The sequence below is a fragment of the Ceratotherium simum genome, chromosome 10 (genome assembly GCF_057802395.1).
Source record: "Ceratotherium simum simum isolate JZ-2026a chromosome 10, ASM5780239v1, whole genome shotgun sequence".
NCBI classification, from domain to species: domain Eukaryota; kingdom Metazoa; phylum Chordata; class Mammalia; order Perissodactyla; family Rhinocerotidae; genus Ceratotherium; species Ceratotherium simum.
In genome coordinates, this window is record NC_141909.1 from 72632154 (window position 1) to 72649788 (window position 17635).

General features: G+C 39.4%; 1 protein-coding gene across 1 annotated transcript in view; it reads right to left on the reverse strand.

Annotated features, from left to right (window-relative positions):
• Positions 1-17372, reverse strand: part of RXFP2 (relaxin family peptide receptor 2) — a 298077-nt gene extending 280705 nt beyond the window's left edge. Inside the window, exon 1 of the mRNA XM_087435769.1 lies at positions 17263-17372. Within this exon, the coding sequence (XP_087291895.1) occupies positions 17263-17320 (58 nt within the window). The 5' untranslated portion in view covers positions 17321-17372. The remainder of the gene's footprint in view (positions 1-17262) is intronic.
• Positions 17373-17635: the final 263 nt, after the last annotated feature.

Below are 17635 nucleotides of genomic sequence, written 5' to 3' on the forward strand. Positions count from 1 at the left end.
CTTCTGGGGAGTGGCAAGCAAAATTTATGAGCACTCTTCCTTCTTAATTGAACTTCCCATCTTTCCTTGGAGTCTACTGATCCAACTCTCCTGAACTTTCATCTGGGTGTTGAATACATTTCCCCATGGGTAAAATAGCTAAGTCGTTCCCCAAGGCTAGTTTCTACCATGAAGGACACACCCTCCCATTGGATGTTTAATTCTGCTAATGGATTCAGTTTCTTCACATTCATTTCTTATTTCAGGCAGATGTTTAAAAACCATAAGAAAAATAATACTAAAAGCAAAATATGGGCTAAAAATCTGAGTGGTTTAGTTAACATTTTCTGTAACGCATAAACCTTAAAAATTGATTCAAGTGGCCTGAATAGAACAATAACTTGAAGGCATTTGAGAAAGTTATTAAAGAAAGTACAAGTGAAGGCCTTGGGCTGAGAGGTTTTCATGGTCTCGTTCCTTCAAGGTTTCAAAGGACAGATGATTCCCTTTAAATTATAACTCAGTAGAGGAAAAAAAAAACCCAGATAATTTAATAATAAAAGTAGGATAGTCTTTGTATTAATTTTTAAAATGTATAGACCAATCTCATTTATTAAAATGTATATACAAAATTCCAAATAAACAACCAGAAAATAAAGTTAGAGAGTATATTAAAATAATAATCCATCATAATCAAGAAGATTTTATCCAGGAAGAAAAGAATGGATTAATACTAGGCAAGCTAATGAAATAAAACATCACATTATTTGATAGATCAAATAATGAGGAAAAAAATGAATCATCTCAATAGATATTGAAAAGGCATTCAATATAAGTTTTACCATTATTGATTTAAATAAATTCTTTTAAATTTAATTTGGGAAGTGTGTTAGCTATTGCTGCATAACAAATTACCCCAAAATTAGCAGTTTAAAACAATAAACATTTATTATCTCGCAAAGCTCTTGTGGTCAGGAATTCAGGAGTGGCTTAGCTGGATGATTCTGGCTCAGGGTCCTTTGTGAGGCTGCAGTCAAGACATCGGCCAGGGCTGTAGTCATCTGAAGACATGGCTAGCAAGTAGTGCTGGCTGTTGACAGGAGGCCTCAGCTCCTCACCACTATCAGGCTGCTTGAATGTCCTCACAACATGGCAGCTGGCTTCCCTCTGAGTGAGTGATCAGGGAACAGTTACCAGGCAGAAGCCTCAATATCTTTTATGAACTAGCCCCGGAGGTCACAAACATCATTTCCATAATATCCCTATTGGTTATGTGGGTCAGCCTTATTCAACATGGAGGAGACTACACAAACACGTGAGTACCAGAAGGCAAGAATCATGAGGGTCATTGTGGAGGCAGGCTACCCCAGGCAGTTTCTCCTAAGACAATATAAACAACATCGATCTGAGGCTATAGACAACATCAGAGCTAAAATGGAAACACTAGAGGAAGTTCCAATAAAACCAAGATGCCTGCCATAGTCTTATTACTCAACAGGGTTCTAGAAATTTTAGCTATTGCAAGACACAAAAGAGAAATAGGAGGTAAATTTATTGACTGAGAAAATTTTCAATTATTCACAAGCCATATGGTTGTATAAATAGAAAACTTGTTTAGGCCAACAATAAGCAGTTAGAAAATGCCATTCACCGTAGCACCAAAAATCACCAAGCAGACAGAAATCTCCAAACAATAAGAAAACTACATATTACTGAGAAGTGTGAGAAACTAATAACTTTGGAGGTGCACTATGTTCTCTGATGGCAGATGTAATAATGAAAATGTTAATTATTTCCGAAATGATTTATAAGTTTATTGTGGTCAGTAGGCATTGCAACAGGCTTTTAAAATTTATTGACTATTTTAAGTAATGTTAACAAATAGGTGAAATGGCTAAGTATATTTTGAAAAGGAAGAGGAAGGCTAGGGAAGTCATCTTGCCAGATACTAAAATACATCTTAGAAATACAATTACCAAGCTTGATAATGACATAAAAATAAAGAGATAAAACAATGTCGCAAAATATATAGTCCAGGAATAACCCAACGTATAGGAATCTAAAATAATAATAATTTAATTCTCCAATGCAGCTTAATATATCCAAGAATTCAAAATAACATCACAAATTGGAGAGGAAAGAAAGCTTGTTAAAAATATGATACTGGGTTAATTGGTTAGAGATATGAAAAAATTGAACTGAACTAGGGAACTCCGAGTATGGGAATAAAATATCTCCATTCTGTTTGTTAAGACCAAACTCCATTAATAACAATTGTTAATAACAAACTCCATTTGGAGTTAAGACCAAATTTCAAAAGATACAACATCCCCACTTTCAAATCTTCTCAGATTCTGACCCATTCTTTCAAATAAATAGAAAGCAAATATGCCCGATGTCAAGTTTTCGCCACTATTTCCAAAGCTTCTTCTTATGAGGTAACTTTAATTTCAATCGAGTTTTCAGGAAAACTCACTTTCCTTTTGGATGGAGCCTGATCCCAGGAAAAAAGTAACTATAAGGATTAAAAAGAAAGTTTTAAAAAAAAGATTCAGAAATCTAGTTCAGCATTTCAAGTTTTCAAAAGTTTGAATTTACTCACTCACCAAATTGAGCCTTATGCTTGTTTTGTCTCTACCTTATCCCATCAAAGTGGTTTAACAAGAGAGAAGAGTGGGAGCTGCGGAGGCACTAAATTTCAGGCTCTTTTTTCTCAATATTTTGAAATATCTACTGCCAAAAGACTCAGAATGTGTGTATATACATAAAGATTGTCTAACCATAAGAAAGTGGGACGTGAAAGACTCGCTATGATGAAAGAGTTACTGCCTAGGGCTTTCACTTCCTTTATAGAAACCAATTACTCACTGATGTCAGAGCAAGAGACCATGGTAGATGTAAAAATAAACACCTTTTTCATGTGAACTCAAAACAGAAACACTCAGTAACAAGCTGATGGATTGATCTGACTTGAATGGATTATTCTAGTTTGGAGCTTGATAATGCTGAATGAAATTCACTGTGTTTCATTCCAATGGCCTGAGCAGCTTATCCAAATCCTATCCTCACCCTGGACCCCAGATTTTGGCTTCCCTTCATTCTTTAAGTCTCCTTTCTACCTTCATTTTACATCAGAATCACCTAGGGATTTTCTCAAAGTTACGGAAGACTGGGCCCCCAGTATGAAGCTAACAGGCTTCCCCAAGAGATTCTAACATGAACCAAGGTTGAAAATCACTGTTCTTAGTCATTGCCTATTGGAACTCTCCTTGAACTGTTTTTTCCTCCAATTCAGTGTGCCACCAATATCTCCGATTTTAGAATAGTAAAATTCAATAATTATAGATTTGTAAAATATTTTTTCTTTTACATGTGTTGTAGGAATGTATGTCTCCTGTATTATTTTCTTGTGTACAATATGCTCATACTTATGAAATTGTTGCAGTTTTTGGTAAGTGAATTATTTTCCCCAGTATCCATGCTTACTGTAAAGTTCAAAATCCAAATGACTGGTACATATATATCTTTTATTACATACCAGGTACTGTCTAGATACTTTATGTATATATATTTATTCAGTCCTCACAACATCCTATGAGTTAGCTAATATTATTATCCCCCACATTTTCAAATGGGGAACTCAAGCCACAGAGAAGTTAAGTAATCTACCCAAGGTCACACAGCAGAGCCATATTTGAGCCTAAGTTTTCTGGCTCTTGTCTGCTATGTTATTCTGCCTCTTCTGCTTCATATTTTGTGTCTTTCTTGAAACTTTTTCAAAGCACAAAATGCAGCAGAATAAATAGCTTCACTAACGAAGATAGAATTAAAGTGTCAGTCTTCTTGTGAACAAACTGTAACATGGCTAGTTTTTCTTTTACCCATAGGCAGGCAAATCAGTTAAGATTAAAATTACACAGATAGAGAAAGACTCTAAAGTGTGAATCACTTGGGCTTTTTGCAGAGATTAAAAGTTCCTCACAACTTCTAACAGTCTGACACCGTGGCCAGAGATGGCTTTGGTGGTGAAGGTTTACACAATAGACAATTTTGTGTGTCATTGTTTCAACCATTGACTTTTTTAAGTATCAAATTATTCTTATCACATATTTACAGTCCCTTCCTCCTATGTGTAGAAAGAAAAGAAACAAGGATCAGCAACGAAATAGCCTTAAAAACTTGCATTGAATCACACTCTGAAGCACAAGTAACAAAAGCAAAAATAAACAAGTGGGACTACATCAAACTTTTTAGTGCACAGCAAAGGAAACCATCAACCAAATGAAAAGGCAACCTACAGAATGGGAAAACATATTTGCAAACTATATGTCGGATAAGGTGTTAAAATCCAAAATAAATAAGGAACTCACGCAATTCAATAGCAAAAACACAAATAATCCAATTAAAAGATGGGCAACGGATCTGAATAGACATTTTTCCAAAGAAGATATACGAATGACCAACAGGTACTTGAAAAGATACTTAACATCACTGGTCATTAGGAAAATGCAAACTAAAACCACAATGAGAAATCACCTCACGCCTGTTAGAATGGTCATCATCAAAAAGACAAGAGATAAATGCTGGCGTGGATGTGGAGAAAAGGGAACACTTGTGCGCTATTGGTGGGATTGGAAATTGGTATAGCTGCTATGGAAAACAGTGTGAGGTTCCTCAAAAAACTAAAAATAGAACTACCATATGATCCAACAATTTCACTTCTGGGATTATATCCAAAGGAGATGAAAACACTAACTCTAAAAGATATCTGCACTCCCATGTTTATAGTAGCATTATTTACAATAGCCAAGACATGGAAACAACCTAAGTGTCCACAGATGGATGAGTGGATAAAGAAGCAGTGGTATATATGTATATGTATGTGTACAATGGACTATTATTCAACCATAAAAAAGGAGGAAATCCTACCACTTGCAACAACATGGATGGACTTTGAAGGGGTTATGCCAAGTGAAATAAGTCATAAAGGAAAAGAAAAATACTGAATGATTTCACTTATATGTGGAATCTAAAAAAAAAACGCACCCAGCTCGTAGAAAGAGAGAGCAGGTTACCAGAGGTGGGGGGTGGGAAGAGGGGAAATTGGAGGAAGGTAGTCAAAGGTACAAACTTCCAGTTATAAGATAGATAAACACTAGGGATGTAATGTACAACATGATGACTATAGTTAACACTACTGTATGATGTATAGGAAAGTTGCTAAGAGAGTAGATCCTAAGAGTTCTCACCACAAGAAGAAATTCTTTTCTTTTATTTTTATTGTATCTATCTGAGATGATGGATGTTAACCTATTGTGGTAATCATTTTGCAATGTATGTAAATCAAACCATCATGCTGTACACCTTAAACTTATACAGTCATGTATGCCCATTATTTCTCAATCAAACTAGGAAACAAAACAAAACATCACATTGTATGCCTTAAATATATACAATTTTTATTTATCAAAAATAAATAAATACAGGGGGCCGGCCCAGTGGCATAGCGTTTAAGTGCGCGCCCCACTGCAGCAGCCCAGGGTTCACAGGTTCAGATCCCTGGCGCACACCGATGCACTGCTTGTCAAGCCATGCTATGGTGGCGTCCTATATAAAGGAGAGGAAGATGGGCATGGATGTTAGCCCAGGGCCAATCTTCCTCACGTAAATAAATAAATAAATAAATAAATAAATAAATAAATAAATGCAAATTTTTAAAATCTGAAAAATAAAAACCTGCATTGACGTCTTCAGTCCATAAATATTTATTCAGCACTAACCACATGCTGGGTATCACGTTAGGTGTTTCCAGGAACACAAATATGTAGGAAACGTCTCTGATCAGTGGTGCTCTGAAATCCTGATTGATTTGAAGCAACGATTCAAAGTGTGCAGAATCTCACTATCTGCACACAACCACGTGGTGAGGTGCTTGTCACTGATTGATGGCAGCCCGTTGAGCTGCTTTGTTCTGTGGACAGTAAGACAGGATGGACACCCTCTCGATGAAGGACTCAGTAAGGCTCATGATGAAGATAGTGCTGCCATCGAAGTCAGATGACATAAAAAATTCATTCAATTTCTTTTAGGCAGAACCTAAAACTTTTCCCATTAACTTTTAATAAAATTGCTGCCTAGAGATAAGCGATCCTCCCTCTGTACTCTTCATTAGAAATGAGACAGAAACCCTACCGGTAATTAGTGGTAATTGCGTCTACTTAACTATTTTAGTGCAAATACATTTATTAAATTATCTTTATGCCAGCAACTACACCTATTGGATGCCCTGCTGCTTTAGGTAATTCATCAGACAATGATATTCAAGTTGCAGGTTTGGTAGCTGAAGAGAAAAAACTAGCATCCGGAAGCGTACTTAGCTTTGCTAAATTTAAAACTTATAAGTCCATAGCTAATATCTCCATGAGGCTTTTCTTTCATTTATTTATTTGTTAAATATTTGTTCTATGACACTTTGGTGCACTAGATATGTTTTCAAATACTCCTTTTTCCTGTCTTTGCCGTAGTACTATTTGCATTTATAAAAAAATTTCATATAAATATAAGTAAAGCCTATTTTTCCTATAAATGAGAAGCTGCTGTTTCCTAATCCCTCTTTAATTAAGGACTAAAACTATAGCTTGAATTATAAGATCATAAAACGAGAAATCATAAAATGAAAAATAACCTTTTAGCAACTTAGTATATGCAGAATAATGAGCGAATGTTTTATACTTTTCTGTAAGTGACCCCAGAAACCCACTTAAATCAACATGGAAAATGCTTCCCTGAATTTCTGATTAATGTTGCACTTATCTCTGGAGACCAAGATACAGTGATTAATAAAACAGACAGCAAAGTCATATTTTTTTAAAATTCTGGCATCTTAGCATTTTTAAATGCTGAAATTAATCTGAGGATTAATGACGAAGAAGGTTTTTGAGGCAGTTTTAGCTTGCACATTTTGCAGAATAGAATTAAAGAGAGGAACTAATCTCCAAAATGGGAGACAGGAGTCAGAAACAGAGAGACCGTAAATTCACTGAGGCCTGTGTACTTAGTTTGCAGAATGGCCCAGCATCTGGGAGTTCCTTGCCATTGGCCTGGATTTATTGGCTTATTGGAGTTTCACAGTTGGAACATAAATTATATCACAATCACTTAGATAGTACCAGTTATGCATTTTGTATTCATTCATCAAACTTCAAATATCTCCACAAACCTACAACAGCTGTCACCAGCCCTGCAACCCCAGAGCCTGCCTGCATCAGGGCACGTGGCATCATGTGCTGTCCTCACCTCATACACTCTGAGACTGCAGAAACCACAAAGACAACATAATAACGGATTTTAATCTTCACCTTTCCCAGAAGGTCTATTATGCGTGAGTCCTGCAGGAAATAGGTTAGCTCTCTCAAGCTTGTAAGAATGCATGAGCATGAAAGTTACCAAAAACGGGAAGTAAATTTCTTTAAAGGGGCTTCTATTTTAAAGTTGGATGAAGACTTCTCTCAAACTGAAGAATGTTTAAAATAGTTTTGAGTGTAGAATGATAGCGATAGCCAGATCTCTGTTAAATGGTGTATTTTTATCTAGGCAAGGCTTTCAGAAGTATAATGCTAAATAGAGCCAGGCTGAAAATGCGGAAAAATCTCTTGAGCTCCTTCGACTACACTGTGATTCCACAGTCTTGGTCTGGTCACACATCGCTCATTCCTGGATTGGGGCCACTGTTTCCTTCCCGCCTCCAGTTCCTCATTTACATGGCCATCCTACATCCTGCTGTCAGGCAAATGTTTCTAAAATGCCATTAAATTTCCTTCATGTAGCTCAATAACATACAGTTACTGTATGTTACCCACCCCAGGCTGGTCTTTCAAAGTTCTCCATTATCTTAGCTGGAAGATTCCAGAGCTGGATGCCAGAATCCTACTAGAGCAGGCAACTGAGGTATAGCGGTTGACGCAAGAAGCGGGACATCACTAACATTTGCAGGGCCTAGAACTAGGGGACAAATGCATATGTCACCATATGTCTCCATACTTAAAAGCTGTAATAAATCAAACTAACAAACTATTAAATGAGACGTTTTATCCTCCTACCTTAACAAATATACCATCTTAACAACTTGGAAGGCCAGATTTGAATTTAAAATTCTCTAACTCCTCAGAGTTTTACATGACCTCGTGGCAGCACAGAGGGAGCTTGTCCAGCTCCGGCTCCCCAGTGGTGTCCTCTCTCTTCTCACCCTCAGCTCAGTTCAGAAGGGTGAAGGGGCTTGCACATGTGCCTGAGGTCAACCCAGCTCTATCCAAACACCATCCACACCCCTTGCAGCTAGCCACCCCTCAGCTATCTGGGCCTATGGGTCTATACATAGGTAACATCTGCCTCAGGAAGATAGACCCAAGGACGAAGCACACACATTCTTTGAACAGGGTCTTGGGGCAGTTTAGACAGGGGATTCTGATGTGCTATGTACCTGGGGTATGGTGTAGAAGGGGGTCATATCTCCTTGACTCTGAGCACTCCTTGCCCCATGGGATGGAGCACACTTTGCCCTATGGGATGGATGGAGCCTGAAGAACTCTAGAACAGGAGTTCTAGGCCCAGGACCGGGGCCCCTGTTGACCAAAATTAATGGCAGTATTGACAAGAGGAGTGCCCACCAGCCAGGAGAACTAAGAAAGCCTAGTTGAGTCAAAGAAACTGAGCATCAAGGTGCAAGGCAGAGGTCCCAGGTAAATCAACTGGAAGAGACTTAACCCAAGGCTGACCACCTCTGGTGTTGACCTCAAATTGGTTACATTCACCTATACTCCAGTTACTTTTTAGTCTTGATGAGTATCACAGCTTCTGGAATCCATCACTCATTCCATATCCCCCAAACCTCTCTTTCTTGCAAAGTCCTCACCAAGTTCCCCACTGGAAGAGTGCCTTTCACTGAATTTCCTCAGAGAGCCTTGAGGACATACAATGGCAAGAGATGACCTGCAGGGAGTGAAGGAATGGTCTGGAAGAAGATGTATGCCAAGCTGACAACCATGAAAGATCTATAAGACATATAAGGATTCTCTGGAGAGTCTCTGAAATTACTGGGGAGAAGAATGCATAAAAAGGCTAATCTTTCTGTAGTCATGCAGAGTGGTGGCTCAATAAATGTTTGCTTGGCATTAAAGGGAAGATTCCCTTCAAGCATTTGGGAACAACAATACCATTGTCAGCAAAGATGTGGAATAACGGGAACCCTCATACCATACATATACATATGTACAAATTGGTCTGGCCATTTTGGAAACCAGTTTGGTATTATTTAATAAAGCTTAATGCACAGATTCTCTATAACCCAGCAATTCCACTCCTGGTATATATCCTGCAATAATGCACACATATGTGCACCAAGAACATGTACAAGAATGTTCATGGTAGTATTACTAGTAAGAGCCTCAAACAAGAAACAACCCTGACATCATTCAGCATTAGAATGGATAAATAAAACGTGCATAAACATCAACATAATTCTATACAGTAGTGAAAATGAATGAATTACTGCAATATACAACAACATGGATATATCTCACAAATATACTGTTGAGTGAAAGAAATCAGGCACAAAAGAATACATATGGTAAGATTCAATTTACATAAAGTTCAAAAACAAGCAAAACTGAATTATATCAGCAAAAGTCAAGACAGTGATTACCTTTGGGAAGAAGGGGAGGGATGGCAAGTGGGAGGGACGGAAGCCTGATTGGCTGTGTCCTACGTCATGGTGAGTACGCAGGTGTTTCCTATGTGATAATTCATTAAGATGCAAGTTTATATTTTGTGCATTTTTCCATGGGTATTATACTTCAATAAAGGGTTAAAAATTGGGGAATACCAGCTCATACAAAATAGCATTATTTTATGTAGGTTCTCAGCTTTGATCATGAACATAGCCCATTTTTCCTCACTTCTCTTTTGTAGTAGCAGAAAGGAGGTTGCTCAAAGGAGCAAGGAGTGAATCCTATTTTTTCACCCAAATGAGGGTCATATGTTAGAAATGGAAACTTGGAAAATAAACACAGCAATCTATGGTGGCTTTTAAAAGTTGAAATCAAACATAATCAGGAAAACTTGGTTAAACCCCATTGCAAAGAAAGCTATCTGCTTTCCCCTGGTTCTTTTCTTTTCAGGGTGTTGTCTTTCCTACTATTAAAGTTTTCAAAATATGAAATTGGATCTCTGGGAAACAGAACAAACTACAAAAGCGAGAGGCCCAGGCTGCTTCCTCCTATACCTGCCTCCCAGGAACATGTCGTTTTGGTAAGGAAAAACCAACAACCCCCATTTGGATTTGAAACTGATTAAAGGCTCTTCTGAAAAGTCAGGAGGCATTTCCTCTCTTCCCCATACAGAGATGCACCAGCAAACAGGCTTGTCAGACAGAACCTTCCGAGATGGAAAATCAAAGGCCACTCGCCCACGGAGGCTAGAAGAAATTTTGAAGGCAAGAAACTGAAATCAGCAATTCTGTTGTTACGGCCAAATGAAGCCTTCAGAGAATATCAGTGAAAAGGAGAGAATAGAATTTTACATGGTCCTAGAAGAACCATAATATGTCATAATATAATCCTTACTATATAAGCCATAATATAATCGTGTTCCCCATCCACATCTTTGTCTGTAGGTGTGCAAGTCCTTTCTCTAAACTAGGAATGGAAATGGAAAAGGAAAAGGGAGTCACTTGTAAGATACTCTAGGATCTGGAGTGAGTGTGTAGTTAGTGATTGTGTGAATTTGCTGATAACTAGACCAGCAAATAAATGGGAAGCAGTTGAGTGTTCTGGAGTAAAATGTATTTAGGTCTTCATTGGGTTTTAAACCTTGCTCTACTGTTAGCTGTGTGACATTGGTTGCTTAATCTTTCTATCCTTGGTTTCTTCATCTGCAAAATAGACATAATATTAGTACTTACCTGATAGAGTAATTATGAGAATTAAATATATAAACAGTGTAAAGCACTCAGTGCTGGCACATAGCAAATATTCAGTATATGGTAGCTGTTTGCTAAGTCATGCAATATATAGCAGATGCCATGAGTCTTAAGAGCAGAACTTGTCAATGTCTAAGTGTACATGGATAGCCCTGAAGTCACTTGTAGTCAATCTGTTCATAATGCAAGCAGAGAATTCACTAAACAAAAGGAATGGTCTCCTTTGAAGCACTCAGTGAGAAGCAACTCTGGAATTTCCAGAGGCAGGGGTTAAAACATGCAGAGATTAGGTCAATAAATCTTTTTGATATTACTTCTCTATTTCTCAGGAAAGAGGGAAAAAGTAAGAAGAGTGGGTGGTGAGGTGTCAGGGTGAGCAGCGGAGTTAGCAAAAGTGTAATGACCGGAAAAGCCTTTTGCTGACTCATCTGAAATAAATTTTTACAAAAGAAACACGGTGGCCCCTATTGGAATATTTGTGAGACCTCAGTGCCACTGACGAGGAAGAGAAGCAACAGGCTCCATGGGAAAGGGAGAGTGGAAAAGCAGGAAAGCTTCCCTTGTACCAGGTCCTCATCTTGTGCTTGCACTTCAGGGGGACATCAGTCATGAGACTGGGTGGAGAGCAGAGCGGCAAGAACTTAAAAAGGGGCAAGAGGACTGTTTGTGATGAAAACAAGGATTGCTCCACTGCCATATGCAGTTAAAGAGTATTAAGAGGTCATTATTTAACCATTCATTATCAATACTGTTTGAGAAGAGCAAGTCAGAGCCGTACACGGTGGCCAATCATAAGCTGAAGGTGAAGAGTGGTTGCTTTGGCCGGGTTTGCATCCAGGTGGTGTCTACGTGATGATTACACAGATACCCGGTTCCGGAGTTGAAGGGTGAATCACTGATCTGAACTAGAGCTCACTTCCATTCTGCCAGAGAAGCATCCTATCGAGCAGCTGTTCTCCAAGTGTGGTCCCCGGTCCAGCAGCATCAGCATCCCCTGGGAACTTGACAGAAATGCTGATTCTCAGGTCTCACTTTTATAATGACTGGTTTTACATTTATTTTTAAAATCATAAAAGAGGAATTACAAAATGGAAGCACAAGAATACTAGCTTTTACATTTAACTATGTAGGACCTTTTACTGGAGTACTTTACTTCTTTGTAAGGCTTCAAGCCACTGTCTAGTGCTTTTCTTTTTTTTTTTTTGTAAGGAAGATCAGCCCTGAGCTAACATCCATGCTAATCCTCCTCTTTTTGCTGAGGAAGACCGGCTCTGAGCTAATCTATTGCCAATCCTCCTCCTTTATTTTCCCCAAAGCCCCAGTAGATAGTTGTATGTCATAGCTGCACATCCTTCTAGTTGCTGTATGTGGGACGCTGCCTCAGCATGACTGGAGAAGCGGTGCATCGGTCACGCTCAGGATCTGAACCCAGGCCGCCAGTAGCGGAGCGCGCGTGCTTAACCACTAAGCCACGGGGCTGGCCCGGTGCTTTTCATTTTCACTGAAGGATTTCTTTTAGCATTTCTTGTGGGGCAAGTCTACTAGCGATGAACTTCCTCAGTTTTTGTTTATCTAGGAGTGTCTTAATTTTTCCTTCAATTTTAAAGGACAGTTTTGACAGATACAGCATTCTCAGTTGACAGGTTTTTTTTTTCTTTCAGCACCTCAAAAATGTCATCTCATCTCACTCCCTTCTGGCCTCCACAGCTTCTGATGAGAAATCTGCTGTATTGAGGATTCCTTCTAGGCAACAAATCTTCTGTCATGAGATTTGGAAGATTCTCTCTTTGTCTTTGTCTTGCAACAATTTGATTATAATGTCTCAGTGTAGACCTCTTTGCATTTATCCTTCTGGAATCTGTTGAGGTGCTTGAATGTGTAGATTAATGTCTTTTATCAAATTTGTGAAGTTTTCAGTCATTATTTCTTCAAATATTCTTTCTGCCCCTTTCTCTCTCTCCTCTCCTTCTAGAGTTTCCATTATGCATATGTTGGTATACTAGATGGTGTCCCACAGGTCTCTTAGGCTCTGGTCATTTTTCTTCATTCCTTTTTTCTTTCTGCTCCTGAGACTGGGAGATTTAAAATGACCTATCTTCAAGTTTGCTGATTCTTTCTTCTGCCTGCTATCTGCTATTGCAATCTTCTAGTGCATTTTCATGTCAGTTGTTGGAATTTTCAGCTCCAGAATTTCTGTTTGGTACCTATTTATAATTTCTGTCTCTTTATTGATATTTTCTATTTGTTCGTACATTGTTCCCCTGGATTCCTTTAGCTCTTTGTCCATGATGTCATTTAGTTCTTTGAGCATATTTAAGACAGTTGCCTTAAAACCTTTGTCTACCAACTATAATGTCTGTAATTCCTTAGGGACCGACCTCCTATTGAGCAAATCTTATTTATGACTCTCTAGATTGGCCTGTCTCCCCAGATTTCAAGGTGGCAGTTTTCCCTGTGACCTTAATTCTCTGCAGGGTCCAAGAAAAGTCATTGATTTTCATTTGCTCAGCTTTTTTTTTTTTGGCAGCATGGAAATGATGACTTCTAAGCAATTTGTACATTAGAGCTAAAACCAGATATTTCTTTCATTTTAATTTTTTCCTTTTTGTTCTCTCCGTTTTTCATCTCCCTGTTTTCTTTTTCCTGTCTTCCTTTTGGTTACTTGAAAATATTTTAGAATTACATTGTGATATCTCATAAATGTTTTTGAGTGCATATTTCTGTCCATCAGTTTTTTTTAGTTGTTGCTCTAATTATTACATTATATATACATAACATATGTAATGCATAATATATCGTATATACATAGTAGTAACCACAGTTGTAGTAACCACATTTCCTAGTTTCTGTGTTTGATGGTTTGACATCTTGGGGCCTTGCTGATCCTGGAGGGACTGCCCCCTCCAGGGTTAGCTAATTCATAGAGACAGCAAATGATTCACCTGCAAACATGCCTTTCATACGCAAACTAATCAATCCATAGCCCATACCCCCCATCACCTCCTTTATCCAACTCTTACACTCCTACACTCCAAGCTACTATCTGCCTGCCCTAACCACGCCAGGGCCAGGTACCAGACAACTCAAGAGACAGCCCCTATACCCCAGAGCTCACTGAAATTATTCAAACCAGTCAGTACTAAGCCTGATTACACTGCCTCACCTTGCTTTTCCCACAGAAAGCACAATAAAGGCTCTTGGCCACATTTTCCCCTCACTTTCTCTGCCTCCTGACCAACCACGGTGCTTCCCCATGTGACCCTACCTGATGTGCCAAGCCTCCTGTTTCTAGGGATCTGTGAGTATAAAAATTTCCTCCTTTGTGACAGTTATTTCTCTGTCTACATGTCTTACCATACCTGATTAAAACAAACCCTGGGTACTATTAAAACAATAATCTACTAGTGTTGACATTTACCAGTTAGAACGAAGCTAGAAATCCTATCTCCCTTTACATTCCTTTAATCGCTCCCATTTATATTATAAGGATCTCAAGTATTTCCTCTACATACGTTTAGAACCACCCAGATATTATTATAATTTTTGCTTCAACCATCAAACCTCATTTAGAAAACTCAATGGTAGAATCACTCATATATTTGCTCTTGCTGTTATTCTTTCTTCCTTCCTGATATGCCAAGATTCCTTCTACTATAATTTCCTTTCTGTTTAGAAACCTTCCTTCATCCAATCTTCCAGGGTAGTTCTGGCAACAAATTCTCCTAGTTTTTCTTCATCTCAGAGTGTCTTCATTTCCCCATTTTTCCTGAAAGATATTTTTGCTTCATATAGGATTTTGAGTTGGCAGCCCTTCTTTCAGCACTTGAGAAATGTTGTGCCACTTCCTTCTGTTCTCTACAATTTTTTAGTAAGAACTCTGCAGTCATTCAAATAGTTTTCCCTATAGGTAAGGAGTCATTTCTCTTTTGCACCTTTCAAAATGGTTTTGTTTTTTGTCTTTAATTTTCAGAAGGCTGACTGTGATGTGTCTTGGCTTATGATTCTTTGGGTATATCCTGTTTTGGATTTGCTCAGCTTCTTGAATCTGTAGTTTTATGTCTTTTGCCAATTTGGAAGGTTTTCATCCAATATTTCTTCAAATACTTTTTCAGCTTCACTGTCTTTGTCCTCTCCTTCTGGGACTCCTATGACAAAAAAATGTTTGATCTTTTGCTATAGTCCCACAGGTCTGAGACCCTGTTCATCATTTTTTTCTGGTGTATTTTATTTCTCTAGTAATATTAAATAATTTCTGATATTTCTAATATTTTTCTACCTTCAAATTCATTGATTCTTTCTTTCTGTTCCCTTCATTCTGCTTTTGAGCCCATCCATTGAATTTTTTAGTTTATTTGCTGTATTTTTTAGTCCTAAAATTTCCATTTGGTTACTTTTAGTATCTTTTATTCCTTTAGTGAGACTTTCTACTTTTTCTTTTGTTTCAAGCCTGTTCATAATTGCTCACTGAAACATTTTTATGATGACTGCTTTAGAAATCTTTGTAAGATAACTCTAACACTCCTGTCATCTTGTTTGCACGTATTTTTTTTTTTTTAATTCAAGTTTAGATTTCCTGGTTTTTTGTATGAAGAACTACTGATGTTTCAATTGAAATCTGGACATTTTGAGTATTATATTATGAGATTTTGTATCTTTTTAACCCATTTGTTGCAGCGGCTTCCTGTGACAATACTCTGGCAAGAGAAGAGGGAAAAGGTGGTCCCACTTCATTAGTGCCAGATGGAGTAGAAGTCCAGGGTCCCCACTAGGCTTCTATTGACAACAAATGGGTGAGAATCCTCTCATTACTACTGCTAAGAGGTGAGAGTTCCCACTCCCCAAATGGTCTCCGCTGATATTACCCTGGCTGAGGTTAGGAGTGCCTCATTCCTGCTCCCCACATGGCCTCCACTTAATCACAGGGGGATGGGCACTGGTGAACATTCTCACTCTCTGCTAGGCCTCCTCTGACACTACCCCTGTGTGTGGGAGAAAAGGAGCTTCATTACTTCTGGGTGGAGGTGGAAATCCAGTGTCCTCACAATGATCACTGATACCGTGGGGCTGCGGGGGGCCTTCATTACCATCCAGTGGGGATAAAAGTCCCAGCTCCCTACTTAGCTTTCTCTAACAGCATCCTACATTGGGGGTGTCTTGGGGCACCTCATTACAGCACAGCAAAGATGGAAGTCTGGGTTCCTCATTCTGCCTTTGTGGGCATGGGTGGGAATGGGGCCAAAGTACTTTCTGTGGTGTTTGGCTGGAATAGAGTAGTTATTATGTAATAGTTTGTAGTCTTGCTAGGCTGCCCCTTTCCTGTTCCCTTGGCTAGAGAGAACAAGTTTTTGTTGAGGGTTTTCTTGTCTTCACTAATTGGTGTTTCTGGATTGCCAGCTTCGTTAGTTCCAAGTCTGAAATATATGAAGCAAAAAGGAAATCCATGAAATGTGCCTCTGTTTCATTCCTTTGGTCCCACAGTCTCTGGTCTGCGTCTTCACTCTACCTCTCAGAGTCTTCTTACATTTGGCTTTATATATAATACCAAGGGTTTTTAGTTGTACTTAACAGGAATAATAGGGAAAAGTATATCTATTCCATCTTCCCCAAGGCAGAAGTCATAATCTCATTTTTTTACATATAAATCGCTGACATTTTGGAGTTTATCTTTGTAAGTAGGCAATATGGACTCAACTTTAGTTTTTTCCCGGTGGCCAACTAGTTATATAAAATCCATTTTTAAGAAGTCTATGTTTTCCAAATTGATTCAAGATAATACATTTAAACACTTAAGAGTTCCGGAGGCGGAGTCAAGATGGCGGCGTAGGCAGACTCTGAACTCACCTCCTCCCGCGGACACAGCCAATTTACAACTACTCGTGGAAAAATTACCCCTGAGACAGAACTGAAAACTGGATGAGAGGAACTCCTGCAACAACGGACAATCCTAACTGGGGTGGAAGAGGCAGAGACTCCCTTCCGGAGAGGAAAAACGCCGCCTTCACAAGCCGCCAGCGTCACGGCCGCCGGGAGCAGCTCACAGGTACGCAGCCTCCCTGGAGGCGCGGGGCCCTGAGCCGGGGAGCGCCCCCGCTGTGGGCATTTTGTGGACCCAGCACAATCGACACCAGTGGCATAATATCTGACCTTGCCTGCTACTAAAGCATTGGGGAGCACCCCCAGAAAACCCGGTTCACAAAGAAACTAAAACTGGCTCTTAAAGGGCCCGCGCACAAACTCACCCGTTCCAGAAAGCATCCTAAAATCACCAGAAAGAAAGGTGCACACTGCTTTGGTGACAAGAGACTCACCTAATAGGCCCTGAGTGCATCTCGGTGAGGGGTGAGACCTCTCCAGGGACTGGGACATTGGCGGCGGCCATTGTTGTGGCCTGGTGTGAGCGTGCTGACACAGACGCCATTGGAGTTTTCCCTGAGACCTGCTAGCCCAGGGTCTGCTCCACCCGCTAGAGCACCAATTTAATCCAGCTCAGCCATGGCAGGCAGCCCACCCTAGAGACTGGCCCCACCTAACAACAAGCCCTCAGGCAACGTGTGGGCCTGCACAGATTGGTGACTGGATTTTCTGCAGCCTGGCAACTGAGCTGACTTGAGCGGGGCAGGGTGTGCACAAGGAGCGGGTGGAGAGTGTGGGGTGGTGGCGGAGTGTGTGGGGCTCCCGCCG